The following is a 24,403-nucleotide window of genomic DNA, read 5'->3' as shown; positions in this document are numbered from 1 at the left end:
ACCTACAACCTCTTTTTGGGTAATTCCCCCTTCCTGATATCTCAAACTGCAGTACATGCAGAGGCTCTGAGTTATTCATGAAAGGGGAGCTGCTCAGAGAGCCAGCATGCTGCACTACAGGTGCCCTGAAAGGCAGATTTTGGTTAAATTTGCCCGTGTGATTGGGTGCGAGTCAAAGCACACCTTTACCTTTTATTAAATAACAAAGATACAAAAATATCCCCTCATGCTCAGAGTTCAGGTGCTGCCTGTTTTTGGCAGAGCACAGTGACCCTCAGGCTCCATCTCAGCTGATGAGAAGCTGCTGTGGGACGTGGTCAGGGCTGCAGGGCTGTGTCCATCCTGCTTCCTGATGATCTCCAGGTCCTCACACTCCGGGTACATCGGCTCCTCCACAAAGTCCCAGACCTCAGGGGAGAGTTCCTTCAGTTTTTGCAAGGGGAACCAGTGGATGGAGGTGTCACTGAAGGTGTCCAGGTACCGTGGGTGAGCAGGGAGGGCCACTTCCTCTGTCCCCTTCAAGATCTGGAAAGAAATTTGGGAAAACATACTATGTGGAAGAATTTTTCAGTTCAGAGGGGAAGATGGTATTCTGTTAACTCAACCCCCATCTGTAGATAATGTACCATGATCTTTGAGTTGTTCATTTTTATATTGTGGCATCCAGGAAAAAAGGTTTTTAAAAATAACCACCCTCTTCCCAACTGCAATTAATTTCCTTTCTTTTTGCCCACAAAAAATCTTTAAGAAGAAAAAATAGTGCTTTGTACCTTTGCAATGTAAGAATAATCTCTCTCCAGTATTCTTGACAACAATCTAGAACAACACAAGGTAACCAGATTAGACACAGACCAGACATCTCCCTGAACAGGGGACAGAAAAGGCAGGAGATGGTTGATGACTGCGAGTCAAAAATGAGCAAAATCTGGGAATCACTGTCAGAACTGATAGAATAAACAAAGGAGTAAGGGAAGCAGGGAGATGAAAACAGAGCTGCAGCCACCAGAACCTTTCCTCGATCCCTTTAAAGCTGTTCCCAACGATGACCATTTTGGAGAGTGTCCCCAGAGCCCAGTTCCTCCAGAGCAGGTTGTTGTACAAGGCTTTGCCACAGTGCACCATGTAGAACAGGGTGCCTGATCCCTCCACGCTGTGTTTTCCCTCCTGGAACCAGTAAATATTTCCCTCAGCCCTCAGTGGGTCAGGAACTGGGGGGGGGTGGGGGGATGTCCATCCCTGTGGACCCCCTTGGCCCTTGTTCCTGCCCCCATTTTTGTCCCCAGCTGTTGTCACCTCGTTGTCCTGCAGCATCCTCAGCCCCAGCTTTCCCAGCACTCCCACCTCCTGCTGGGAGAACGCGGGGTCGAACACCCAGCACTGCCCGGGGGGCACCTGTGGGGAGGGGAGGGGAGGGAGCGTGGGTATGGCCGGGGGGTGGGGGTCGTGATGGTGGGGGGACCCCCTCCCCCCCCTCCCCGGCTGTGCTGCCCCCCCAGCGCTCACCCCCAGCTCCTCCAGCAGCAGCAGCAGGAAGCCCAGTTGGTACCGGGCACTGGGGCAGCAGCTGAACCGGCCCAGCCCGTAGCAGACACAGTGGGTGGGGGGCTCGGTGCTGGCGGACAGGGGGGCCCGCACGGCTCCTGCGGGTACGGAGAGGGGCGTCAGGTCAAAGGGGGCTGGGGGGGGGGCGGCCTGCGGACCCCCCTCCCGAACCTTGGTACCGTACCGATGCTCGCTGCCCAGAAACCGGAGCTCAGCAAATCGTCCCTGCGGGAAGAGCGAGGGGTTAGGGGGGCACCGGGGGGCTGGGGCTGACCGGAGGCGGACAGGTACCCCCCGGGGGGAGCGGGGACTCACGGGGGGGACCGGGGGCAAAGGGGCACCCCCCGGGTGGTACCGGGGACTGACCGGGGGTACCGGGGACTCACGGGGGGGCAAACGGGGACACACCGGTGAGAGCAGGGACTTAGCGAAAGGGATGGAGGGCAAAGGGGCACTCCCGGGGGGGGTTCGAGGGCTCCCCGGAGTTACCGGGACACTGACCGGGGGTAAGCGGGGACTCCCCGGAAGGGGCGGGCACTCCCGGGGGTAGCGGGGCCCTCGCGGTGCGGGCAGGGGCACTCACCGGGCCTCCCGCAGCCTTCGCAGCACCTTGGTGCCTTCCTCCTCCTCCTCCATCCCCCGTCTCGCCCGTCCCCGCCGCCTCCCTCCCGCCGGGCACCATCCCTCCCCCTCCGCCATGCCGGGGCCGCCGTAGCGCGGGGGGTGCCGGGAGCGGCCGCGGCTCCTCCCGGAAGCGGCGCGGGGCGGTCCCGCAGCCCCGAACCCGAACCCATGGCTCGACCCGACCCGGCACCGTGGTGAGCACCCAGCCCCGCACCCCGCGGGTTCGGAGGGGACGCGGCTCCGGGCCCGCTCGGGGATGGGTCCCGCGCAGGGAGCGGGGTTGGGGGCACAGGGGAGGGGTCGGGAGCAGCCCCGTCCCGCACCGGTGCGGGGAACAGAACTCACAACACCCCCCAGGGTACCGGAGGTTGCGGGGCTCACGGCCACGTCCGGGGGTCTCTGAGCACTCCCGGCCCCGGCTGCGGGTACCGGAGCTGCCAGAACCCCGGGAAATGGGTCAGGGGGAGCAGTGCGGGACCCCCCGGGTGTCCGGACTCGGTGTGGCGAGGTGAGGACAGAACAACCTCACTGCTCCCCCGAGATGCGGGAAAGGAGAGGGAGAAGTGTTGGGGGAGTTCGGGTGATGCTCTGGGCACGGGGTGTGGTTCTGGGGTGCCCTGCACAGGGACAGGAGTTGGACCGGGGGATCCTGAGGGTCCCTTCCCACCCAGCCCAGTCTGTCATCCTAAATGTAACTGCAAACACGCAATGATTTCTGCCAATACTTTGTTTTTTTTAGGTGGAATTACTTCTTCCTCTACGATGCTTCAAAGGTTAAGGGGGAGGGGGACCCCACAAGTGCTGGGATCTGTTATTTTTATCCTTCTCAGGTAATGTTTGCTTTTATTTGGGTGTTTGTAGGGTGAATCCCTGCTGGTAATTCTGGTTCAGGAACAGCTGAGCTTCCAGGTGGAGCTTTGAATTAATTCTTAGCTACTATTTGCAGAAGCTTTAAGCAAGCTCCTGCAGGTAGAACCTGCTGGGCTGGTGCTGTACCAGGGCTGTGCAGAGTTCTGGGGGGTTCTGGTCAGTGGAGTCCTCCAGCAGTACCCAGGTCTGTTCTGGGGATATGAATAAATACACACAAGGGATGAAACAGCCCCTAAATAAGCCCAAATGTCCTGTCTTTAAAAAAGCCAATTACATTAGGTTTTTTTTTCTCTGAGAAATTTGCCTGTGTTACTGCATTTGATTTACAATTGAATTGAATTTTAAATTTTTTTTTTATTTGAATATAGCAGTGATGGGGTGTTTTTTTTCTTTTTTCTTTTTTCTTTTTTTTTTTTTTTTTTTTTTTCTCCTGGACCTTTTTTTTTTTTAAAAAAAAACAAACCCAAAACAAGTCTTTTTTCCCTGCCTTCCTCAACAGACTCTCCCTGACCAGCAGGAGCTGCTGTGTGGACAGATTGCTGGGGTCGTGCGGTGCCTGACAGAGATCTCAGGAGCCCCTCCAAGCCTCATTCGCCTGAGGAAGCTCAAGTTTGCAGTCGTGGTGGATGGAGATTACCTCTGGGTGAGCCTGAGGGGCTCAACAAAGGGGGGATGGTTTCTTTTTTTTTTCAGTGTATGGGCTGCACACACCTGGGGAGAGGTGGGGTGGGGACTGGCAGTGCACAGCTCCCCCTTGCAAGGGAATTTAAGGTTTATTTCCAGGTGTGTGTCGTGGAGCTGCTGGGTGTTGGGAGGGTTTGTACCTCACTCGTGTGTCTGCACCCCGTGGGTTCTCTTGGGCTGTGCCTGTAAACCCAGGGGTGTGTGTCCCAGGGTCCTGGCAGTGGCTGGGAGCAGGGTGCCATGTCCTGCAGGCTGTGACAAGGACACAGTCTCTCTGTGTGGGGGTCTGGCTGCTCTTTAACTCTCAGTAGGTCCCTGGTGTCAGTAAAGAGCAGGAATGCAGAGCAGAGCCCTGAAAAAATGCTCCAAACCATCTCCTGGAGGCTGCTCTGGGATCCCCATGGAGCTGGGGGTGCTGCTGGGGCTCTCCTCAAAGCTTCTTCAGTTTCTCTCAGGAACTCACTGGAGCATCTTCTTTGCTGTAAATAAATGTAATGTGAATATTTTTATGTACCTAGTTTCAGGCAACTGTTCTCAGAGCACTGAGCTGGGTCATCTCATGTGGGCAGGGAGTGTGTCTGAAATGCTGGATTTCCCCTGTCACTTATTTATCCTGCCTGTGCCAGGGCTCTCCTGGGGGCATTCCCGAGTTTCCTTTTTATCTGACTCACGAATCTGGGGGTTGTTTGCCTGACACAGAGCTGCCTGCACACCCTGGCTACACATCTGACAGTGCTGGGAGTTGTTCCCAGGTGTCTGTGCCTGGCTTTTGTCAGTCAGCATCCTCCATCCCTGGCTTTCTGTGTTCCAGGTCCTGGGCTGTGCTGTGGAGCTCCCTGATGTCAGCTGTAGGAGGTTTCTGGAGCAGCTCATCAGCCTCTTCACCTTCTACAATGGACCTGTGCACAGAGCCTACCTGGTAACCAAACCCCTCAGCTCTGATCTGTTTGCCCCAAGGAGATCTGAGCTCTGCCCAGGCACCCCCACGGGCTGGCGTGTTCCTCTGCAGCATCCTCCTCACTGCAAGGGTCAGGGCAAGCTCAAAAATCAAAGAATTGGGTCCTGGGAAAGCATCAGGGCCTCTCCTCCTGTTGCACCCAGTGCCTGCTGGAAGCTCCCCAGGTGTTCAGCCTAAAGCAGGTTGTTCTCAGTGTCGTCTTCCTCCTCATCCTCTCAAGATTTGCCTCTCGTAGTTGCTGTCCCAGGTGGGTTGCCTGTAACACCTTGAATAAATCTGGATTTCTGTTGTCCTCAGGCATTTTCCCAGGAGGAGCTGAGCAGGCAGTGGGACAGGTACATTGAGCACGTCCGGAAAAACACCAGTGAGCTCCACAAGATCTTCAATTCCCTCTGGAATCTGGACAAGACCAAGGTAAAAGCCTGTCCTCTGCAGTGCCTGCATCCAGAGCTGCCTTCCTGCTCATGGTTTGGGGTTTATTTGCTGCTCTGAGCATTTCCCAGCTTGACTTTTTCTGGTGCCTCTCCTTGTCCAGGTGGATCCCCTGCTCCTCCTGAAAGCTGCTCTCATCTTGCAGACCTGCCAGCGTTCTCCCCATGTCTTGGCAGGCTGCATCCTCTACAAGGGCTTGTAAGTAACCAGGCAAAGGGTTCCCCAGGGTGGGAAATGTCCCTCCCCAGGGCTGTGAGCCCAGGGAGCAGCACTGACAAGGTCATCCCTGTCTGCTGGGGCATCTCACAGAGGATAAATGCTCATTGGTGTTCATCAGGAGGAGATGGAAGTGTGAAGATATTCAGGCTGTGGGTTCTGGTTGTAACCTGCTGTCTTTGGCACTCAGCAGGATGAAATTCTTGGGCTTTTTAGGTGGAAATTGTCAAGAAAAGGAAAGGTTTGTGAATGTTCCTTTTTCCCCTCAGCAATTTCATTGCACAGACACAGCACAACTGTGTCTCTGAGGGTGTATTTCTGGCTGGCATTGGCCAGGACCACTCTCTGGACTGGCAGGAGGTGCACAGAAGGTTTCCCATGAGAAATCCCAGCTTCTTTCAACCAGAGATTAATCAGAGCTGAAGATGCTGCAGATGTGGCACTGAGGGAAAGCCTCAGAGGTGGCCTGGAAAGGCAGGAGATGGGGGATTCTGAGAACTTCTTGACAAACAGCATCAAGAGCCATTTTTCTTTGGCAGAGGCTGTTTCTGTACCACCTTCTGTGAGTGCTGGGAACCCATGAGGCACCCATGGAGGTCTGAGAGGGGCAGGCAGGGAGTGACCTCAGGACACAGCACGAGTCCCTGCAGCACCTTCAAGGTGGAGACAAATGGCATTGGAGAGCAGAGCCCACGTCCCCTGTCTGCCCAGCACTGGGCTCTGTGTCTGGTTGTGTCACTGCTCCATCACCAAATGGGATTTTACTCCAGCTCTGCAAAGGGGTTTGCACTTGGGTTGAAGTTCCCCTTCTTTAGAGTCCTCTGGAGAGTCTCCAGCATGTGGATCTCAACCAGGTATACATGGAAAGACCAGGAATACCTTTGGGAGCCCTTAGCTGCAGTGTTTTGGGTCTTTCTGGATCTTTTCCACTGCCCCACAGCTCCTCAGGGGTGGCAGGGAGGCTGCAGGCACTGCCCTGGCTTAACAAACCCTCTTTGTTGGCCCAAAGGATCCCTGGGCTGCTGGCTCTGCCCATTCTGATGTGCTCCTGCCTGACTTCACTTTGTCCTTGCAGGATTGTGAGCACCCAGCTGCCACCCCCACTCACTGCCAAGGTTCTCCTGCAAGGTGATGAGTCTGCAGAGCAGGTATGTTGCTGAACACACACACACAAATATACAGGTGCAAATACCCACCTGGAAGGATGTGGTCTGGGAGCTCTTGTCACATGGATCTCATGTCTGCTGTCACTGGGAGGGATAAATGGGGATGCTGAAAGCTTTTATTGGTTGTGAATGAGTAAGGTTTCTAGACTGCTGCTGGCTTAATTAGCTTTCTCCTCAAGTTTAGGGATTTAGTTCTAAATAAATAAAATACACGTCTGGCAAATAGATCAATTTCTGTTGCCATTAAAACCTGTCAAAAATAAATATTTATGTGGTTCAAGATCCACGAAAAAGCCATCAGGATCCAGACCTGAGGAAGGCCTTTGCTCTTACTGTGGTTCAGACTGAACCAAGGTTTTGTTCCCTGGGCAGGCAGTGATGGCCAGTTTTGGCATCTGTCCTTACTTTCAGGTATCTTTTGGTTCCTGGGAAGTCCCTTTGACTCAAAGGGCTCCCTGAGGGACAAATCAGTGCCCAGTGTGGTGATCACAGCCTGGGCTGATGGGGATGCTCTGGGGGTTGCTGCAGCTCCAGGGAGGATGGAAGAGCTGTGCTGCTTGGTGGCAATGTTGAACTCTGCCACTGAGCTGATCCTTGGCTTTTCTTTCAGAGTGAGCCTGGAGGTGAGGAGCAGCAGGAGCCTGGTGAGCACCTGGGAAGCCCCCGGGGCAGTGGGAGCAGAGCTGGGCCCCTGGGATTTTACATGGATGCAGGAACGTGTCCTGAGGCTGGGGGTGCCACCAGCCAGGCTGTGCCACTGGGTCTTGTGAAATCAGACCTGGTTCCTTCCTCTGACTGAGCAAAGGGGTTTTGCTCTTCTGGGTTTCAGTTCTGGGGGTTCTGTGGGTGCCTGCTTTCCTCCATCCCCTGCACCCAGTGCCTGCTGGGCTGCTGGAGGAGCCCTGGGAGCAGATGGCTGATGGATGCTTGCAGTGCAAACCTTCAGTCATCATTCTGAGCATCAGTCCATGGACACTCTGCCAGGGTGGTGAGGAAAAAAAATGCTAGAGGACAATTTAAAGAGGATGATGGGGATGATGGTCTGCTTGGGGTGGCCCAGGGTGAGAGTGTCCCTTCTTCTGGGGGAGTGTGGCTCCTGTTCTTTATGCTGGGACATGTTAATTGAATCCTCAGACCTCTGGTGCTCCTGCAGGTTCTCTGTTGCCTCGGGGTGTCCGGGTCCTCCCGGTATTCCTGACGGAAGAGGAGGTCTCAGTGCTCAGGGAGTTCCCTGTGGAGTGGATGACAAGGTAGGGAATGGATCTGTCCCACAGGAGCTTTGGCACGTGGTGTCCCTGTGACTCTCTGTCCCTGAAGCTGCCCCAGGCAGAGTTTGTGGTGTCTGTGTCTGTGCTGGGACCCAGAACTCTTTCCCCAGACCAACTCCTGCAGCTGGTGCTGTGGGACTGAGGTGCCCAGGAGGCTCCCCTGCTGCACACCCTCTGCTTTTCACCCTGTCACACCATGGCCCTTCCTTTTCTGGGGCACAATGCCTCCAGATGCTCCCTGTAGAACAGAGCAGCTGCTGAGCAGGAGCTGGTGGTGTGAGGAGGGGTGTAACAACTCCAGACAGATCCTGCTCAGTCCTGTAATCAACTTGTCATCTGCTGCCAGGTCATCCGTGTCCCCAGCAAGCCCCAGAGGAGAGAAGGATGCTCTCTGCTCCCGGGCAGTTTCAGAGTCAACAGGATCTTGTGAAAACCAGGACCTGAACAATCTGTCTGTGCTGGAGTGCCCTGAGCAAGCTTTGGGCACGGCTGCAGCAGAAGCTGCTGTGCAGTCTGTCAGCCTTGCAAACACCACTCCCTGGAAGGGGTTCCCTGTAATGGAAGCCACTCCAGAGACTTCTCCAACTGCAAAACTGAGCAGCCCAGAGAGCAAAAGCTCAGGGCTCAGTAGAAAAGCCTCCTCCCCATCAGAGAGAGCCACAAAGCAGCTGCCAAGCTCTACCACACTCCGTCCTGCTGAGTATGCTCAGATTACAGCTCTGTGTCTGCAGGGGTTTTCCTTTCCAAACCCTTATGCCCAGGAGCAGGAGAATCAGGGCACGGTGAAATCCCTGGTGGGCTCGGATGTTGAGCAGTGCAGTTCCCAGAATCGTGCAGCCAGTGTCAGCCTGGATGTTTGCTCTGCTGCCCAGGAGCTGAGCAGAAGGGAACCCAGTGAAGCAGCTGAGCAAGGGACCCTGAGCCAGGATGGTGCCTGTGGAGAGGGCAGTGCTGCAGCTGGTGGCACCGTGCAGGGCTTGGATTCTCCATCCCAGCTCCACAGGAGGAGCACACTGCCAGCTGGAGAGGGCCAGGAGAGCCTGCTTGGTGACCCAGCAGAGGAGATGCCGTGTCCCAGGAGTGGGGAGGACAGCCTGGGGGCCAGGGCTGCTGTGGAGCCAGGCAGACAGGTTCAGATGAGCTTGTACGTTCACTGCATCAAGGGGCTGGTGCTGTCCCTGCTGGCTGAGGAGCATCTCCAGGAGGACCTCAGCTCTGTCGAGGATGTGGTGAGTGGGGAAGCTCTCCTGAGCCTGCAGGTCCAGGTGCTGCTGCTGCTTGGGGATGGGGTTAGGAGTGAGGAGCCAGCCTGGGATCCCTGTCCCCATCCCTTTTCCTCTGCCAGGCACAGCCGGCTGGCTGGGGCTGTCCCTGCACCCGGAGCTGCGGGGGAGGTTGTTGCTGAGGGGTGTTTGTTGTCTGACAGGCAGCTCCTGCTCCTGGTGCCTGGCACTACCAGCCTGGCCCCTGGCACCGGGGGTGTTGGGAAAGCCCTGGGGGGCTCTGCTGCTCTCTGCATGGGGAGGGTCACTGGCTCTGTCACCTCCCCTTGTCCTGACACTGCTTCACACTCCCTACACACCAGGGAGAGGTGTCCGGGAGCATCCTCCCTGTTCCCTGTTCCCTGTTCCCTGTTCCCAGCTCCCAGCTCCCAGCTCCCAGCTCCCTGCTCCCAGCTCCCAGCTCCCTGCTCCCTGCTCCCTGCTCCCAGCTCCCAGCTCCCAGCTCCAAGCTCCCAGCTCCCAGCTCCCAGCTCCCAGCTCCCAGCTCCCAGCTCCCTGCTCCCTGCTCCCTGCTCCCTGCTCCCAGCTCCCAGCTCCCTGCTCCCTGCTCCCTGCTCCCTGCTCCCAGCTCCCTGCTCCCAGCTCCCAGCTCCCAGCTCCCAGCTCCCAGCTCCCTGCTCCCTGCTCCCTGCTCCCTGCTCCCTGCTCCCTGCTCCCTGCTCCCAGCTCCCTGCTCCCTGCTCCCTGCTCCCTGCTCCCTGCTCCCTGCTCCCAGCTCCCAGCTCCCAGCTCCCAGCTCCCAGCTCCCAGCTCCCAGCTCCCAGCTCCCTGCTCCCAGCTCCCTGCTCCCAGTTCCCTGCCCATCCCGGGCTGGAGCAGAGGCTTCCAGGTGTGGTCTCCAGGCAGGTGCTGTAGCAGGGACATCCCAAATCATTGTGTGCCCACTCCCCAGCCCCCCCTCCTCTCCCGGGGCAGCATCATCATCACCCTGCAGAGCTGCTGCCCAGCCCCTGCCTCCCTGCAGCCGCTGAGTCAAAGCTGCAGAGCCCTGTTTGCTGTGCCAGTTGCCATAGGAACAACCTAATTTCTTTACCCGCCTGGCTGGAAGGTGGAGGGAAGCTCAGACTGGCTCCCAGCACTAGCAGAGCCTCAAGGTTACTGCTTTTCCTTCCCAGGGGGGCTTTGGTGCCACCTCCCCCCAGCCCCGGGGACAGCCCTGCTGCAGCAGCACCTTGGGTACCAGAGGTGACAAATGGCTCCATCCCCTTCCTGCTCCTCTCAGGCTGCCTCTGCCCCCTCCTCTTGCTTTGGGTCTCAGCTGAGCAGAGCCACCCTTGGGTTTGGGCTGTGTTTGTGTCCTGCTGCCTGTCCCCTTCCCCCGTGCAGGTGTTTGTTATCTCTTGGCAGAGGCAGCATCCCAGGAGGAGGGGTGGGATTGGAGGCAGAGCAGCTGGGGGCAGGGTGGATCTGAGGTGTAACCTCAGCTTGTCTGCTCCTGTGTTTATCCCTAGATTACAAATGCCCCTCAGCTCTCAGGGATGTCAAAGCCCAGTTATAATTAATGTTTGTCAAAGGCTTTGAGGCCCCTGAATGACACCAAAGAAGGGTAAAATATGCCACTTGTGCAGCCCAGGGCAGCAGGCAGTACCAGGCACTCCTCTGGGGTGGTTTCCAATACCCTGCAGAGCAAGAGGCTTTGGGGGCTTGCAAGCTCACTGCCTGCAGCTCTTTAGGTCTTATCCCTGTGTCACAGCACAGAAAAGAAAATCTGTTCCAAGAGCAGGGGGTCAGGGCCAGGCCAGGCACTGCTTGATCCTCTCCATGGCAGAGGGAAGCACAGAGCCAGGCTGGAGGATTATGGAGTTCATCTTCCCCCTGAGCCCTGCCTGCTGCCTGTTTGCTCAGCACCCTCAGGGCTGCTGGAATTCCAGTTGGGAAAGCACCTGGTAGTGTCTTGTAAATCCATTGCTCTGTGCTGGGTGCCCATAGAAGATTTCCCCCTGTGCTGAGGCTGGTGCAGGGAGCACTGCAGGTGGTTAAATCCAGGGTGTCGAGCTGCAGCCTCTGCTGCACCAGGTCTGGTGTAATAAGGGCTGCTAACAAAAGGAATATTCCTTGCTGCTGCTGGAAGTCATGGCCAGGATGTGGAAAAGAACCCTGGAGGGTAATGTGTGATGGGAAATTAACTGAGTCTGGTGTTTTCCTGCAATTAATAGCATCGGGTGTTTTAGTGGCCTGTTTTCAGGTTGGAGCACCCTTTTCTGAGTCCCCATCTCACTGATGTGAGCTTGGAGACTCCTCTGCTTCCCTCTGCCCAGGTTTCTCTGCTCTTCTCCCAGCATGGAGCTCTCCAGTCCCTTTGTCACTGGGTCACCCAAGCTCCTCCAGTACCTCCTTGGCAGTCTGGAGGTCTCTGCTCTGATCCTTCCCTTTCCTCCCCCTGCAGTACCACAGCAGCCTGGCTTCTCTCAATGGCCTGGAGGTGCACCTGAGGGAGACTCTGCCCAAAGATTCCACGTCCTCAGCCAGGACAACCTACAGCTTCACCCACTATGACCGTGTCCAGAACGTGCTGACGGGTGAGAGCAGTGAGGAGAGGCTGGGGAGGAGGGCAGGGCTTGTGGCTGAACCTTCCTCCTGCCTCAGTCAACATCTGGGGAACGTGGCTTGGTGCCACCCCCACCCCCCAGCCTGGGTGTAAGGAGGAGGAGGAGGGGTTGTGTTCTGTGAGGTTATCATGAGCTGGAGCCTTGCTGCTGCCTTTGGCTCTGGCTGGAGGTGGAGCGGCTGCCACGGGGCTCAGAAAACTCTTCCAAGGTGTTCCTTGGGGTTCTGCTGAGGGCTGGGTCTGAGGATGGGACTTGATGGGACTTCCCCCTGACTTTTAACCCTCATCCCTTCCTGCCCTCCTGCAGCCAACCTGCCCCATGCCCCTGGCCCTCAGGACCGGCACTTCCTGAGAGCGGCTGCTCTGATCCACGCAGACTTCTCCCAGCTCCCCACGGCCTCACAAGTCATCCTCAGGTAGGGTCTGTTTGCAGCCCCCTCCTCTCCCGGGCACAGGGGTGCTGGGTGGCTCACGGGTGGGAAGGGGCAGCCCCATTTCCGAGGCTGTCACCTGCCAAGGCTCAGCCCTCTCACCCCTCCCTGGGCTTTGCTCTTTAGGTGTGGGCTGCTCAATATTCTGCCCGTGGTGTGGTCTGGGTGCTGGGAAGCTGGGATGACACCAAGGCCAGTGAGTGAAGGCAGAGCTGAGCTGTGCCACGGCCTTGGATTGAGACCCAGTGCTGATATCCTGCCAGCCCCTGGCACCATAAGGTTCTGAGGCACAGTTTTAAATAGAGCTGTTCCTAATAAATTTGTGTCTCGGCTGGGAGCCAACAGCACCCAGAATTGGCAACCTAGATTTTGTTTTCTTGCACAGCTTGTTGGGTTGGAAACACAGAGAAGGGTGCGTGGCAAACTCAATTGTAATGCAGCAGGGCAGAGATGGTCATATCACAGCCACAGCCCTCCCACCCAGCCACAGCCCTTCCAGGCATCCCGGAGCTGATCCCGTGCCACAACCACCCCTGTCCCTGCACCTCAGGCAGGGTGGTGGCTGTGAGTGTGCAGTGATTCTGCTCTCTGGGCTCTGCTTGTTTGCCCAAACATGATGAAATAAAGATGCTTCTGGGAATTACACTGTCTTGCTTCCCTGACACAGCTTGCCAAGGGAATGTGAATCATCAGTGCCAGAGAACTCCTCTCCTTGTTTAGTGTTGGTTTGACTGGCTCCTGAAACCCTACACTGGTGTATTCTGTGTTGCCTTTAAAAAAAAAAAAAAAAGCAACTCCATGTGTGAATCAGGCTGAGTAACAGGATGACTAAAACTGCTTGCTTTTGTGGAGAGCTGTCACAGAGGGGTGTCAGCAAACATACCAGTTGCTGCTTTCCTCCATCCAGGAGCCATGCAGAGTCCTTTGCTTTGCTCCCTGCCAGCCCTCTGATGGGCACACACTGAGTGGTGCCTTTTAATCCACAGCCTGAGCTGCTGTGGGCTGAGCTCCATCCCTCTGCTCTGCCCAGAGAGACCCAAAACTCCTCCTTGGCAGCTGAGAGCCACGAGCAGCTCCCGGGGAGCTGAGGAGGGGTCTCGCAGAAAGCTGTGAAATCCTGACTGCTGCTTTCTCTCCAGGAATGCCTCCACGGCCGTGTATGCCTGCAGGAACCCTGTCCAGGAAACTTACTTCCAGCAGCTGGGTGCCCCTCTCCGCAACTCGGGGGTCCCCAACCCCCAGGACAGTGCCTTCAGCCTGCCCAGCAAGGCCAAGCAGAAGCTGCTGAAGCACGGGGTGAACCTGCTCTGAACTGATGCTCCCTCTGGAAGCCACTTCCCTCCCCTCCAAGGAGGAAAATCTCAGAGGTGTTTGTTTGGAGGGCTCTGTGCTGAGTCTCTGGAGCCTCCGAGCTGCCTTGCCCTGAGGAAGGGGCACAGCCCCAGGTTTGCAGCATCCTCTGTGCCAGGGCAGGGCTGTGCTGGCACTCAGCAGAGCCAGCAGCCTGAAGGTGGCTGTGCTGGGTGTGTGGTTTACAGTGACTCGAGGACAGCTCCTGGCAGGGGCTCCTGGAGCTCCTTGGCCTCAAGCAAAGCCTCTTCTGGCTCTGAGCTGTGCAGGCACCAGGCTCCTGGATTTCCAGGGATATCAGCCCAATTCTGCAGCTGCCTGGAGTCCTGTGCCTGCACTCATTCTGGTCAGAATGGCCAGAATGAGCTTTTTTTTTTTTTTTTTTTAAAATATCTCTTAGCCTATAGAAACAACCCCTCCCAGGGGGCAGTGCCTTCCCTTGACTCACAGCCTCCCTGCTTCCCCTCCCTCCTCCTGCACCTCGGTTTGCCTGCCTGCTGCTGCCAGCCCGGGCCCGGGGGAGCCCCTTTTGGTCCCCAAGAGGCCTTGTATCCCCTTGGCAGCTCTTCTGTCCCTGCTCAGGGAGGCATCTCTCCCATCTTGGGGCTGGCTGGGAGGTGGTGATGGCTGCTCAGACCTGAGTGGTGCTCCCTGCCTCTGTGCTGGGGGTGGGACAGCATCACTGTCACCCAAATAAACCAAAATAAAGGAGCCTCCAAGGCTCATCCAAGGGCTTCGTGTCACTGACCAGAGCCCCACTTACTGCTTGGGTGTGCTGATGGTTCCTGGTTCCTGAGCTTTGGGGCTGGGGGTGAGGGCAGAGCCTGCTGCCTCCTCCTTCTGCCTGTGGGGAAGTGGTTGGAGGCTGTGTCAGGAAACACAAAGAAGTTGAGGAAAAAGCCTGGGAGGGACAGGAGGGAGCTTTGGCACAGCAGCAAAGCACAGAACAGTTGCTTTTGCCTTCTGCTGCCAGGAATCTTCTGCTCCAGTCTGCCATGCCGTCTGTTGGCAGGGGAGCAGCTGAGGCAGCCTCCTCCCTGGGCCTTCTTGAGCCACATCTGCCCCCCAAGACCTCTTCCTCTCCTTGGGGCATGAGGAATGCTGTCTGGGGACAGCCCAGCACTCAGCTCCAGGCCCTTGGCTTGATGCTTGCATTGCAGAGAAAATGTTGAAGCTCCAAGTGCCAGAAGCTGAGGAGCAGCTGGTGCAGGAGCTGGGTCCTGGCTCCAGGGCTCCTCTGCTCCCCTCTGATGCTGGGCTCTGGGTTTTGGGGCAGCTGGGCTGCCACTCCATTCCTGCCCAGGGCCCTGTGCTGGGGCAGTGTTTTCACAGCAGCTGCTGACCCCCTGCATGGGGCTGGGGGGCTGCTGGGGTCCTGGGGCTGTGGCAGATGCAGGGGGATGCAGGGCAGGTCCCTGTGCTCCTTGGTAGGGTGGCTGCAGGTGGGATACAGCACTGCCCTGCACCACTGGGGACTCATCCTGGGCTCATCTCCTATTCCCACCCTGGAGCTCTGACTTTTCCCATTCATTTCTTGCCCTCCCCCCCAGCAGCCACCGATCCCCCTGGTTGCACTGGGGGAAGCAGGACCCAATCCCTTTTGCTTGACCTTGGACTGGTGACACCATCAGGCAGAGTCCATTCTGTTTTCAGCACAACTGTTTATTGATAATCTCTGCTTATCCACTGTATGAATGGTACCAAACCCCAGGACAGTTACCAAGCCAGCCTGCTTCCTCGGGGCTGCTCCCAGGTAGCCAAGGCCTGTAGAAATCATGCACTTCAGATATTCTGTAACAAGACAGGTGTAAAAAAATCTCGGATGTATTGGAAATCTCTGCCTTTACCTTGCAATCTAACCACTGAAAAAAAATCTGTAAAGAAATTGTCGGAGAGTGGGGCTGGGCTCCCTCCTGGGTAGGGTGCAGAGGGCAGAGGTGACCCCCCCGTGACAGGCTGTGCTTCATGGGGGACACGTCCTGACCCCTCCTGGGTGCTGGGCAGCTTCAGGACACGTGTGTGGGTTGCTGGGTGGGTCCCTGGGGGGTGAAGGGCTCATTCCTTGTGCTGTGGAGTTAACCAAACCCTTCTCCTTTGGAATGGTGTGAGGAGCAGTGAGCTGGTGCTGCACCCTCAGCTTGGCTGCAGGAAAGGAGGAGATGGACCAGCAGAAGGAAGTGTGGGCTCCCTTTTTCCCTGGCCTTTTCCTAAGGATGAACAAAAGCCCTGCCCTGCATTCCCAAAGTGTTTCTGCCCCTGCAGGGGCTTCCCAGGCTCTGCTGTGGAAACCAAAGGCTGCAGGTAAAGCCAGGAGGGGACCTGGGTGATTGAGAACTCCCTTGCTGAGGTGTGTGCCTGGATGGGGTGTGTGTCAGTGCACTCCTGGGCTGGCAGGGCAGCAGGGGGGCTGGCATCGTGCTCTGCTCCCTGCACATGTGGCAGAATGGTTTCTGGGGGCAGGAGGGCCAGGCAGCCGTGGGCAGGGGTCCCGCTGGCATGGGAGGGAGGAGGCAGGAGCCCTGGGCTTGTGGCAAGAGCTCTCTGTGGGCAGAGCCCTGTCTGCCCCAGCCCGAGCATCCCCTGCCCACTGCAGCCCCCAGCATCCCTCTGTCCATCCACCCGGGGCAGGCTGAGCTCCGTGCAGGGCAGTCTGGCTGGTTTGGGGTGTGGGTGTGGGTGTGGTTTTGATGACCACGAGGAATTTTACATTATCACATTCAAACAAACACCCTTGCTCTTGTTACTCTACTTCAGAACACCGCGAAAAACACAGTAGCCACAGAACAGGTACAAAGGGGGGCTGCAGGTCACCACGGGGGGGGTGTGGGGTGTGGGGGGGGATGCTCTGCTCTGCGCTGCCCTGGTGGAAAACAATCCCTGAAGCCAGCGCTGGGCGGGGAGAGCGGGGGGTGGAGAACACGTCGCGGTTTCCATTTACAAGAACCCCCCCCCGGGAAGGAGGGAGGGAGTGGGGGGAAAGGAGGGAGGACCCCGAGGCCGTGTGCTGGGGGGAAGCTCCCAGCGTGTCCGGCAGCTGTGCTGGACCCGCGGCAGAACCGGCACCGCCGCCCTGGAACCCACCGGGCCGGGCAGCGCCGTCATCGTCCTGGGGCAAAGATGAAGTCGAGGGCCTGGCGCTCGGCAGCGGCCACGTTGGGGTGCCACAGGTCCACCATGAAGACCACGCGGGGACCCTCCTCTGGAGGACCTGGGTCGGGATGGAAGCGGGAGGTGAGGCTGCTCCTACCCTGCTCCCCAAAAAGTGCCCGGGTGATGGGCTCCATCCCCAGAGGCTGCTGCACCCCCAGGGCCACCCCAGTCAGCACACTGGTCCCTGCCAGGGCTGCTGGGATGGCAGGATGGGAGCCAGCCCTGGGGGGGCTGGGGAGGGGGCTCAGGGGGGTCCTTGGGGCAAAGGCACAGGGATGCTGCACCAGCAGGGACCAGGGACAGGGTCTGATGGGTGAACCCAGCACCCCAGGGACAGGGTGATTGCCCACCCGAGGGCAGCAGCAGTGACACCCCCCAGGGAGACTGCTCTGCTTCAGCTGCCTCAGTGTCCCCAGAAGGGACAGGGCACAGTCACTCTGCCTGCCCACTCCTCCCAGTGCCCCCGGTGCTGGTGTCAGTGCAGGATGAGGCCCCACACGCTGGACTCACCTTCGTGAAACGCTGTGTGCAGGAAGGAGTCATCAAAGAGCAGGCAGCGACCCTCAGCCCAGCACTGGGGCTCACCCCCCACCACCAGCTCACAGTTGCTGGGGGTCTTCAGACCTTCAGGGGCACAGAGAGAGGAGAGGGAGGGTCAGGGGGTCCTGAGCTCCCTGGGACAGGAGAGCAGCCCTGAAATACCAGTGGTGAGCAGGGTCCCAAGCGTGCACAAAGCTGGCATCGCATTTACAGACTGAACCCTCAGCCCCTGCCTGCTCCCTCCTGCTGCAGGTCCCCCCCCAGCTGTACCCACTTTCCCCCGAACGAGCTCAGCATCGTGGGCTTCTTTTGTACCTGGAGCAGCTGCCAAGAGCTCCCCAGAGCCCACAGCCATGTAGGCAGACATTTTCCTGGTGCATTTTTCTCTCCTCAGGCCCGATGGTGGAGCCTGTCCTCCCTGCCTCCCTCCAGCCCTGCTGCAACTTCCCTGCCAGCTGCAGGGCTGGGGTTCTGCACTGGGGCTGCAGAAAGGGGCTCAGCTCCTGGCTCTGCCACAGCTCCCCCCCTGACCTCGCATCCCTCAGCCTTGTCCCTCTGTCCCCCACCCCAGGTGCTGCCAATCCGTCCCTCACCAGGCAGCTGCAAGGACAAATTCAGGGGAGGGTCGCAAAAAGGGAAGAGGCTCTGTGAAGGCCACGTGAAGGAGGACAATCCTAGAAATAAAATAGGTCTTTTCCTAAAATACTAGCAGGAGTCAGGTCGGTTTGATGAGGGGTGATCCCATCTCCCCCTGCACCAGGAATGTCACCCCCCGCAGTGCAGAGCCAGCCTGCCCCCAGGATGCAGCCCTGATGGAGAAAGGGGCCAGGGCTCACGTGGCTTCCAAAGGGCAGAGATGCAGCACCCGAGCAGCAGCAGATCCCACAGCGATGCCAAAACCGAGCCAGCACAGCTGCCCGGCAGAGCTGGGAGCACAAAAAGCCTCCCTGCTTTTCTGATGGATGCTTCAAAGCCTACAAAGCCCCAGAGCCATTTCCCTGCACAACAGCTTCAGCTGGAGATGCTCCAGCTGGAAAGGGGGAGCTGAGCAAGGAGGGAGGTGGCAGCACACAGCATCTGCATCACACCCACATCCCGGGGGACACTGCCACGACCTTTGGGGGGACAGAGCTGGTGCCTGTGCTGGCCCCCTGTGCTCAGCAGAGCAGCAGAGGGGTTGGGGTGAATCCAGGGGAGCGACTCAGCTATGCAGACACTGGTCTGGCTTTACAGGGACAGCTGAAATGCACCCCTGCCCTGGGCACAGCAGGAGCAGCACCCCCAGCACCCAGGTGGGGATGTGGGTGAGCCCTGGTGCTGGGTCCTGGCTGGAGGACCAGCAGCCATGGAGCAGATGGAGCTGGAAAACATGGAAGGACAAGGGAATGACCCACATTGCTGGATTCCCTGGGGGGGGTGTGCTCCAGCCAGAGGGTTGGCCAGAGCTCCAATCCCCGGGGCAGGGTGTGTGTGAGCCAGCCTGGACCTCTTCTCCCTGCTGGCCCCCACCCAGGAACAACTCTTGGCCCCTTGTAAGGAGAACACACCCCCCCGGCACCCCGGGGAGAGAGGGGAGCAGGGGGCTGGGGGGGTGGGCTGCCTACTGGCACCAGCAAGGGCAGGTTCTGGCTCTCCAGGAGTGCAGAACTCCTCGGGTCAGCTCTGCAGCCCGATTCCCTCTCCAGATAAATGGGCAGGCACCTCCCGAGTGTGTTTACCCGAGAGGAGCTGGCTGAAGGAGCGGGTTTGGTGGCTGCCAGCAGGGCCCGTGCAGAGCCTCCCCCGGCTGCCATCTGTGCCACCTCGGCTGTCCCCATCCCCCTGCGCCGGAGGGGATACCCCGGGACCCCCCACCCACCGGAGCAGCATCTTGGCTCACACGGAGCAGGGCCCTGAGCCAGCCCACCACCCACGGCTCAACTTGGAGAACACGGGGCTAGCTGAGCCCCCTTTTTTTGGGGGGAGCGGCGGCCGCATCCCCACCCCCCACCCCCTCCAGGACGAACCCCCCCACCCCGGGTGCTCACCGAGGTGGCAGCGGATGCGGATGTTGGTGGGGCCGTAGTGCTCGGCGATGACGGTGCCGGGGCTGAGCACCGAGATGCAGGCGTTGCCAAAGACGTTGTTGCCGATGCAGGTGCGGAGGCTGCCGAGCAAGCGGTACGTCCGTGGGCATCTCCTGCAGTTCCTGGGCACGCACATGCCCTGGTTCACCAGGTAGAAGGTGAACCACTCCCCGCTGGGCGTGCTGTTCATTTTCCATCCTTGCGGGAGGCTGCAGTTTGAGAAAGCTTTGTAGAGGGTCTCAAACTCGCAGAGGATGGTCTGGAAGTTGCGCTCCAGCAACTCCACGTCGTGCTTTTGAGCGTCCCGGGAGAAATAGGGAGTGGTGGGCAAGTCGGGCAAGAAGAAGACTTCTGGCTTCTGGATGGACGGGCGGCTGTTGAGGTACCGGCCCTGCTCCCGGATGCCCTTGTGGATCCTGCCCATCCCCGACCAGGAGTAGCGCTTGGCGTACTCCTGCAGGTTGTGGTAGAGTTTCTGGTTGAGCCCGTCGTGGTGGGCGCAGCGCAGGCAGTCAGGGGAGTGGCAGTAGACGTACCCGTTCTGCACCCCGTTGGCCTCGGCGCCCTGCATCAGGGCGTTGACGCCGGCGTAGGCGCGGGGCTGCTCCCGGCCCACGTGGTAGCAGTACCAGACAAAGAGGAGCAGGAGGCAGGCGACGGCAGCCAGGGCGCCGGCATCGCAGTCCCGGAAAGATTGGATGCCGGTGGCGATGAAATCCCGGAGCCCGTCCAGGGAGCAGCTCCAGCCCGGCAGCCACTCCACGGACATGGCGGTGGCGGCGGTGCGGGCGGCGGGCGTGCGCGGGGGGTCAGTCCTGGTGCTCCTCAGGGGCACCCACACCATGCAGCTGGGACGGGGCACGGGGGGAAGAGGCTGCCATGGGGAAGCGGAGCTGCGGCTCGTCCCTGTGCGCCCGGGGGCTCTGCATCGGGGGGAGGGGGCAGAGGAGGCCGGCAGGGCTGCCCGGGGGTCCCGGTGCCACGGGTCAGCTGTGACGTGCCCCGAGGGTCCCCGCCGGGGCTTCTGGGCCCATGATCCTGAAAAGCAGCGGCGGAGGGAGGCTGTGGGGAAAGAAACCCGGAGGAGTTAGGGAGGCAGCTTCCCCTCGGGGTGCCTGCAGGGGCTGTGCAGGGCACCGGGGTGAAGGGTTCAGGCTCTCACCCGGTTCGTCTGTGCTCATGCTGGGCCCAGGCTGCACATCCTGGATGTGACAACTGCTGCACGGGGCAGGGAGAGGGCAGGGGTATGCAGGCTGGAAGGAGCTGCAGGGCAAAGAGCTCTCTGCTGCGAGAAGCAAGGGGGATACGGGTAAGGGAGATGCCATGGGAGCTGATCCGTGAAGCATCGACTTGGAGGAACAGGATGGGTTTATTAGCCAGGGAAACCATCCAAGCCCTTCCTAGCCCTCCCTGCCAAGGTCCAGCAGCCCGGTAATGCATGAGCATTTCCCCGCTGATTGCAAAGGGGATGCATTTCAGCTGCTGGAGCTCTGCCTGGGACCTGCAGCTCTGGACCTTGTGCAGGGCTGGGGACAGCCTTGGGGCAGGTTTACACCCCAGCGAGGGAGAGCTGCACAGCTGACTTCCCTCCATCCTACTTCCCTGTAGCACATCCCCTGCAAGCCCTGTCCCGGGATCTGCAGCCCACGTGGCACATCACGGCCTCCTGGGAATTTTAAGATAACTTCCCTCCATTCCCACCAGCTGGCACTCTTCCAGGCTTCTCCAGCCCAGGCCTCACCTCCCAGGGCACGGCCACAGAGCTGGTCCCAGGGGTCTTTCCCAAGGCTGGCACCATGCTGCCAACATTTTCCTGGGGTGAGGGCAGGCAGGCAGAGCCCTGGCATGATCTGTACCCAGGGTGGCTCTCCCCTGGCAGGCTCCTTCAGAAGCTGCCTGACAAAGCAAGGAGCAAAGGGGGGGAAGAGGGCCGGGGGGTCCGACAGCCTGGGGGTCACCGAGGCACAATCCCTCACCCCCCTGCGAGGGTGGAACAGCACATAAAGCAACCCCGGCCCGAGATCCAAAAGGAAGCTCATCAGCTGATAATAATAAACAGCAGAGCCGGCTCCGAGGAGTGGAAATCAATTCCACGTTGCACTGAAGTTGTGCAGGACGTGGAGGCGAGCACCGTGCCAGGCAGCAGTGCTGTTACGTAAGGAAGGCTGAGAGGCTTCGATGCAGCAGAAAGTTGCATCTCAGCAGCTCCAGGGGGGCCCCGGTGTCTCCTGGAGGAGGTGGATTCCACTCAGCCCAGCCGGGATTCCCAGGCCGTGGGCCCCACAGTGGTGAGGATGCGTGGCGGGGCTGTCCCGGGCTCGGCAGCAGCAGCAGCACCTCCGGGAGCAGCACCAGGAGCTTTCTGTGGATGCCGGAGCGCTGGGGTGAGGCAGGGTGCTGGCTGCTACTACAAGGCTGGAGCAGGGCCAGGCAGCCACGGGTGCTGGCTTCAAGCTTTCCACCAGCGTGCCATCCCAGCCGTGTCACCCGCGGGATGGTGGCACTCGGCGCGGTGGTGCCAGCTGGTGTCACCGGTGCGGTCGCACCACCTGGTGTGGCTCCATCGCCCGGTGTGGGTGCACCGCCCAGCGTGGCTCCATCACCCGCCGTGGCTCCATCGCACCACTCGGTGTGATTCCATCATCCCCCGCTGTGACTCCTCCATCCCCCGCCGTGCCAGCGCTGCCCGCCGTGCCGGTGTCACGCCACCCCCGTGGGGGTGCCACTTCCCCACCCCGGTGTCACCCAGCGCGGCCGTGTCTCCCGGCCGACGCCGAGCCCCGCTGCCCCGGCCGGGCGGAGCCGGGCGGAGCCGGGCTGCTCTCCGCGCCTCCCCCCGCCCCGCTCCGCACCCCGCAGCCCCCCGCGGCCCCCCGCCCTGCGATGCGGTGCGACGCGGCGGTACCGACCTGCTGCCCGGGCCGGGCCGTGCGGGGCCCCGCGCCGCTCCGCTCCGCTCCTGTCGCTGCCGCCGCGGACCACAACTCCCAGCAGCCCGGGCAGGAGGGGCTGCACCGCCCCCCCGGCTCCGCGCCGGTGGCAGATGCGGGGCCCGGGCGAGGCACCGCCCGCCCGCCCGCCCCCGCGCCCGCCCCTCACCGCGGCCCCGGGGCGGAGCGGAGCGGGCGGGAGCATCGGGGCTGCGGCAGCCGGGCGGGGGTCCTGGGTGCTGGTGCCCGGGGGAGCGTCCGTGCCGGCTGGTCCGGGGCTGCGGGGGTTCCTGGGGGGTGCGGGAGGACGCTCAGGGACCGAGCAGCACCGGCACCGAGGAGACGGGAACCGGGGGCTGCAGCGGGCAGGATGCAGGGAGGGTGGTCCCAGGGGTGGGTGCAGACAGGGGGTGATGCAGGCACCCAGGAGACACGGCGCTGGCTCCAGAGGCACAGGCGTTTAGGGATGTAGTGATTGGGATAGGCGGGAAGCTGCAGGGATGCAGTACCCGGGGTGCAGGGTCCCCCGGGATGGATGTGTCTGGTGTGCAGGGGCCAGGAACACCCAGGGGGGCATTGCCCAAGATGCAGGCAGCCAGGGATGCCTCAGCAAGGATGTGAGGTGTGCTGGAGTGTCTGGGGTGGGGGGAGGCTGCTCCCAGGGGGAACCGGCTGCTAGGATGCAGGAGATTCTGGCCTGGAGAGTGGGGATGCAGCATCCTAGATGCAGACAGCTGGAAGACAGCCCCCAGGGATGGGGGCACTCCTGGGAGGTGTGTGAGGGGCACATTTGGCTTCAGTTACTTCATCCAGCCCGGGGCAGGGTGAAAAAATGTCCCTTTATAAGACGACTTTGCTTGTGTCCAGGCTTCGGGCCTGTGGAAAAGGGGGTGAGCAGCTTCCCAGGCTGGCTATAAAGGTAGCAGATGTTTTAGCATTTTGGGGGATCCCTTAAAAACTGCTGGTGGAGAAACAGTTTGTGGTGAGCTGTTCTGCTTCCTGTGGGGTTGCTTTTCTCCTCCCCAGCACATTTCCAAGTCACCTACTGTCAAACCCAGGGGACTCAGGATGGTTCAGAACTCCCTCCACCATCTCTGCTGGCCTGGCAGTGCCACTCGGAGCTGCGTGGGACTCGAGTCACTGCGGGGGAAGCCCTGCCTTGCTTTAAAAGGTTTTGCTATGCCTGGACGTCCTCCCCCTGCTGAGTTTTGGCAGGGAAATAAGGGCTGCTCTGCCCAGCTGCTCCTCGGCGGGTGGCCCTGGTGCTCGGGGGCACCCTGAGGGTTCGGTGGTGAAGGAACTGTTGGGTTTGTGGTTGGACTCGATGATGCTGAAGGTCCTTTCCCTCCTAGATGTTTCTGTGGTTCTCTGAGCTGCCTGGTGAGAGGAAGGGGGTTTATTCCTTCTTGCTCTTTCCCAGACTCCTCTCAGCCCCAGCCCTCACCTCCTGCCTGCTCTTGGCGGGCACTTTCCCTCTGCTGGCAGCCACGGAGCCTCCGGGCTCTGCTCTCCCCTCCTTTCTCCTCTCTGTGTCTCCTCTGCTCCCCTCTGGGACACTCCAGGCCCCGCTTCTGAGCTCTGCAGGGGCCCGGGGAGGGCACAGGAGCCACATCCCACAGGACCAGCCCTGGGATGCCCTGGCAGGGGCCCTGGGTGCCTCCCAGCTCCTCTGGTTCCTTCTCCTGCTCCTCGAGGTGCCCCCAGGGGCCTCCCGATGTCCTCTAGGACCATCCAGTGTCCCCCCACCACCCCCAAACGACTGCCAGGATGAGCTGCATCCAAAACTGGGTCTGTGTTCTGCCAGGGGTTCTGACCCTGCACCTAAAGGTACCGTGGCTGTCCCCAGGGCTCTGTCACCACGGCCACCAGTGACCGCGGGCACCCCACGGCTCCTTCCTGCCCCCTGCTGCTAAACAAAACCCTAAACAGACCCGGGGGGAAGCTGGGGGCCCCCTCCATCCTCGGCACGGCTCCCCCCGACCCTCTTTTAGCTCCTGCTAAGACATCCAGCAAACCTCTGCTGGGGACCACCAGCCCCAGGTCAGCGCATCCCTGGGGCTGGGCAGGGATGTTCTGCAACACCCCCGGGAATGGGGGTGGGGGGAGCTTGGGGGTGTCCCCTGTCCCCGCTGCTGTCTCCCAGAGAGGGGGGGTGTGGGGGCTGGGTGTGGGGGTTTCTCAGCTGTGTGACAGCTGAGGGCTGAGCACCCACCGCAGGGGACAGACGGGTGGTGGCAGACAAAGTGCCAGGCTGGGGTCTGGCTCCTGCTTCACGTCACCGAGGAGCCACAGCAGCATCACAGGTTTTTCCTTTTTTTTTTTTTTTCCCCTTCTTCTTAATTCTC

General features: G+C 59.8%; 3 protein-coding genes across 7 annotated transcripts; 1 reads left to right on the top strand and 2 right to left on the bottom strand.

Annotated features, from left to right (window-relative positions):
* Positions 1-172: 172 nt before the first annotated feature.
* On the bottom strand, positions 173-2,336 carry SRRD (SRR1 domain containing). Of its 3 annotated transcripts, XM_071763517.1 has the most exons (7): positions 2,126-2,241; positions 1,727-1,767; positions 1,504-1,640; positions 1,294-1,392; positions 1,010-1,164; positions 771-816; positions 173-525 (listed from the first exon to the last, which is right to left on the bottom strand). In XM_071763517.1, exons 1-7 carry the CDS (start codon positions 2,239-2,241, stop codon positions 238-240), a joined length of 882 nt encoding a protein of 293 aa, XP_071619618.1. In that variant the 3' UTR covers positions 173-237. The 3 variants fall into 3 exon arrangements, with proteins under 3 accessions (XP_071619618.1, XP_071619615.1, XP_071619616.1); XM_071763514.1 differs by lacking the exon at positions 1,727-1,767 and having other exon boundaries at positions 2,126-2,336; XM_071763515.1 differs by lacking the exon at positions 1,727-1,767 and having other exon boundaries at positions 1,294-1,344; positions 2,126-2,336.
* Positions 2,231-14,134, top strand: HPS4 (HPS4 biogenesis of lysosomal organelles complex 3 subunit 2). 3 transcript variants are annotated; one of them, XM_071763504.1, is made up of 13 exons: positions 2,231-2,360; positions 2,906-2,996; positions 3,536-3,679; positions 4,532-4,639; positions 4,976-5,092; positions 5,214-5,308; positions 6,402-6,474; positions 7,103-7,136; positions 7,646-7,742; positions 8,107-8,989; positions 11,430-11,562; positions 11,899-12,007; positions 13,162-14,134. In XM_071763504.1, exons 1-13 carry the CDS (start codon positions 2,335-2,337, stop codon positions 13,331-13,333), a joined length of 2,082 nt encoding a protein of 693 aa, XP_071619605.1. In that variant the 5' UTR covers positions 2,231-2,334; the 3' UTR covers positions 13,334-14,134. The 3 variants fall into 3 exon arrangements, with proteins under 3 accessions (XP_071619605.1, XP_071619604.1, XP_071619602.1); XM_071763503.1 differs by lacking the exons at positions 2,231-2,360; positions 13,162-14,134 and adding exons at positions 2,526-2,674; positions 12,149-12,978; XM_071763501.1 differs by lacking the exon at positions 2,231-2,360 and adding an exon at positions 2,528-2,674.
* Positions 14,135-15,013: 879 nt separating this feature from the next.
* ASPHD2 (aspartate beta-hydroxylase domain containing 2) lies at positions 15,014-22,177 on the bottom strand. Its single transcript, XM_071763513.1, has 4 exons — positions 22,038-22,177; positions 19,090-20,190; positions 17,033-17,146; positions 15,014-16,580 (listed from the first exon to the last, which is right to left on the bottom strand). Exons 2-4 carry the CDS (start codon positions 19,970-19,972, stop codon positions 16,471-16,473), a joined length of 1,107 nt encoding a protein of 368 aa, XP_071619614.1. The 5' UTR covers positions 19,973-20,190; positions 22,038-22,177; the 3' UTR covers positions 15,014-16,470.
* Between the last annotated feature and the right edge of the window lie 2,226 nt (positions 22,178-24,403).

The sequence above is a fragment of the Heliangelus exortis genome, chromosome 19 (genome assembly GCF_036169615.1).
Source record: "Heliangelus exortis chromosome 19, bHelExo1.hap1, whole genome shotgun sequence".
Lineage (NCBI taxonomy): Eukaryota > Metazoa > Chordata > Aves > Apodiformes > Trochilidae > Heliangelus > Heliangelus exortis.
The sequence above is the reverse complement of the archived record's forward strand: the minus strand, read 5'-3'. Positions and strand labels throughout refer to the sequence as shown.

Excerpts from the sequence above, each read along its gene's own strand:
- SRRD (XM_071763514.1), bottom strand. The coding sequence starts at position 2,336 with ATGGGTTCGGGTTCGGGGCTGCGGGACCGCCCCGCGCCGCTTCCGGGA. Across the intron at positions 1,165-1,293 it reads GGATGCTGCAGGACAACGAG|GAGGGAAAACACAGCGTGGA; the intron begins GTGACAACAGCT and ends TACTGGTTCCAG. Across the intron at positions 526-770 it reads ATTATTCTTACATTGCAAAG|ATCTTGAAGGGGACAGAGGA; the intron begins GTACAAAGCACT and ends ATTTCTTTCCAG.
- HPS4 (XM_071763501.1), top strand. The coding sequence starts at position 2,619 with ATGGGTCAGGGGGAGCAGTGCGGGACCCCCCGGGTGTCCGGACTCGGT. Across the intron at positions 8,990-11,429 it reads TCAGCTCTGTCGAGGATGTG|TACCACAGCAGCCTGGCTTC; the intron begins GTGAGTGGGGAA and ends CTCCCCCTGCAG. Across the intron at positions 12,008-13,161 it reads GCCTCACAAGTCATCCTCAG|GAATGCCTCCACGGCCGTGT; the intron begins GTAGGGTCTGTT and ends CTTTCTCTCCAG.
- ASPHD2 (XM_071763513.1), bottom strand. The coding sequence starts at position 19,972 with ATGGTGTGGGTGCCCCTGAGGAGCACCAGGACTGACCCCCCGCGCACG. Across the intron at positions 17,147-19,089 it reads CCGCATCCGCTGCCACCTCG|GTCTGAAGACCCCCAGCAAC; the intron begins GTGAGCACCCGG and ends GTGCCCCTGAAG. Across the intron at positions 16,581-17,032 it reads GCACACAGCGTTTCACGAAG|GTCCTCCAGAGGAGGGTCCC; the intron begins GTGAGTCCAGCG and ends ATCCCGACCCAG.